Source organism: Atta colombica, unplaced genomic scaffold (genome assembly GCF_001594045.1).
Source record: "Atta colombica isolate Treedump-2 unplaced genomic scaffold, Acol1.0 scaffold281, whole genome shotgun sequence".
Lineage (NCBI taxonomy): Eukaryota > Metazoa > Arthropoda > Insecta > Hymenoptera > Formicidae > Atta > Atta colombica.
In genome coordinates, this window is record NW_017259383.1 from 699489 (window position 1) to 700718 (window position 1230).

At 35.5% G+C, this 1230-nt stretch overlaps 1 protein-coding gene across 1 annotated transcript in view; it reads right to left on the minus strand.

The window, feature by feature from the left end:
• LOC108689927 (protein Fe65 homolog) overlaps positions 1-1230 on the minus strand; it is a 161859-nt gene that overhangs the window by 2643 nt on the left and 157986 nt on the right. Inside the window, exons 13-15 of the mRNA XM_018196908.1 lie at positions 700-907; positions 447-623; positions 190-360 (exon numbers count right to left, since the gene is read on the minus strand). Of these exons, the coding sequence (XP_018052397.1) occupies positions 211-360; positions 447-623; positions 700-907 (535 nt within the window). The 3' untranslated portion in view covers positions 190-210. The remainder of the gene's footprint in view (positions 1-189; positions 361-446; positions 624-699; positions 908-1230) is intronic.

Genomic DNA, 1230 nt, shown 5'->3' on the forward strand with positions numbered 1-1230 from the left:
GTGTGTGTGTGTGTGTGTGTGTGTGTGTGTGTGTGTGTGTGTGTGTGTGTGTGTGTATGGTACATATATATATTTATATATATTTCTGTATTTTAATTTAAATTTCTAGACTTAATGTGAAGATTATTAATTAACTTATGATAAAACTTTTTAATGTTGGGGGAAGATATCTTGATAAAAATAGTTTACCTGCAGCGAGAGAGCCTCGTCTCAGGACTCGCCCTGCTTATTCCTACGGCCAGTCAAAGATCCAACTAAAGATTTCAGAGTTGCGCCTAAGCCTCTGCCGTTTGGAGTATTAAGACTGCTGGCGTTTCTGAAGCCCTGTGGATGTGCGTCCAGGCATTTCTGGTACCTCAGCTTAAAGAAGAAACAGAAATACCTTCTTCATCTAATATTTCAGTTTAGCTAAGAGGATTTAGTCCTTCTAGAGAGAGAATCTTTACCTTGCAAGCGGCTTCAATTGTCTTACAGAGAGCTCCGCTGCTGGGTTCACAATTGAAGACGTGTGCGATGAACAAGTCCTGTGCGGTATGCATAATGAAAGCACATTGCTTTACGTTGCGGCCTATACCGAGGAATGACAGGTAGCGTACTCGACATTCGGTGATGAGCTTGTCGTCCTGAAAAAATTACAATATTATGAATAGTTGATTGCATTTTTATTAATTTTGTTGACGTCGACGTTTCTTTACTTACGTTGGGCGTAAGAATGGAAATCATGCTAGGAGCTACGGCGACGTTGACGTTTCGCCATTGATTAATCGGCGTGTTCGTCACGATATGTTCTATCGCCTCGTTCAGCACTTCCATGCCAGTCGCTTGATTGACTTGCATGGATCCGAGATACTGCGCTCGCAATACCTTCTTCGGTTCTTCCATCGGTGTTGGAAAAGATTGTGCTGCGCAAAGATATAACATGAGAATTATTTAACTTCTTAAATTTACTCACTCTCTCCCAAGTAATTATTTATTAAAAGTCTGATTTCTAATTTCTGAATCAATTTTCGTTAACTTACTAACTAAAAGATTTTTTTTATAAATATATTTCTCGTGATAAATATAATCCTGCTAGTGTATTCGAGTTTATTTGATTTAAAATATAATTTATGTTTACATATATTTTATTAATAAAATTTATTATTTTAAATAAAAACTTTTTCTTTGATATTTGATGATTTTGACTGTTAATATAAGATATATTTTTCTATAAAAAATTTTTTATTTTTT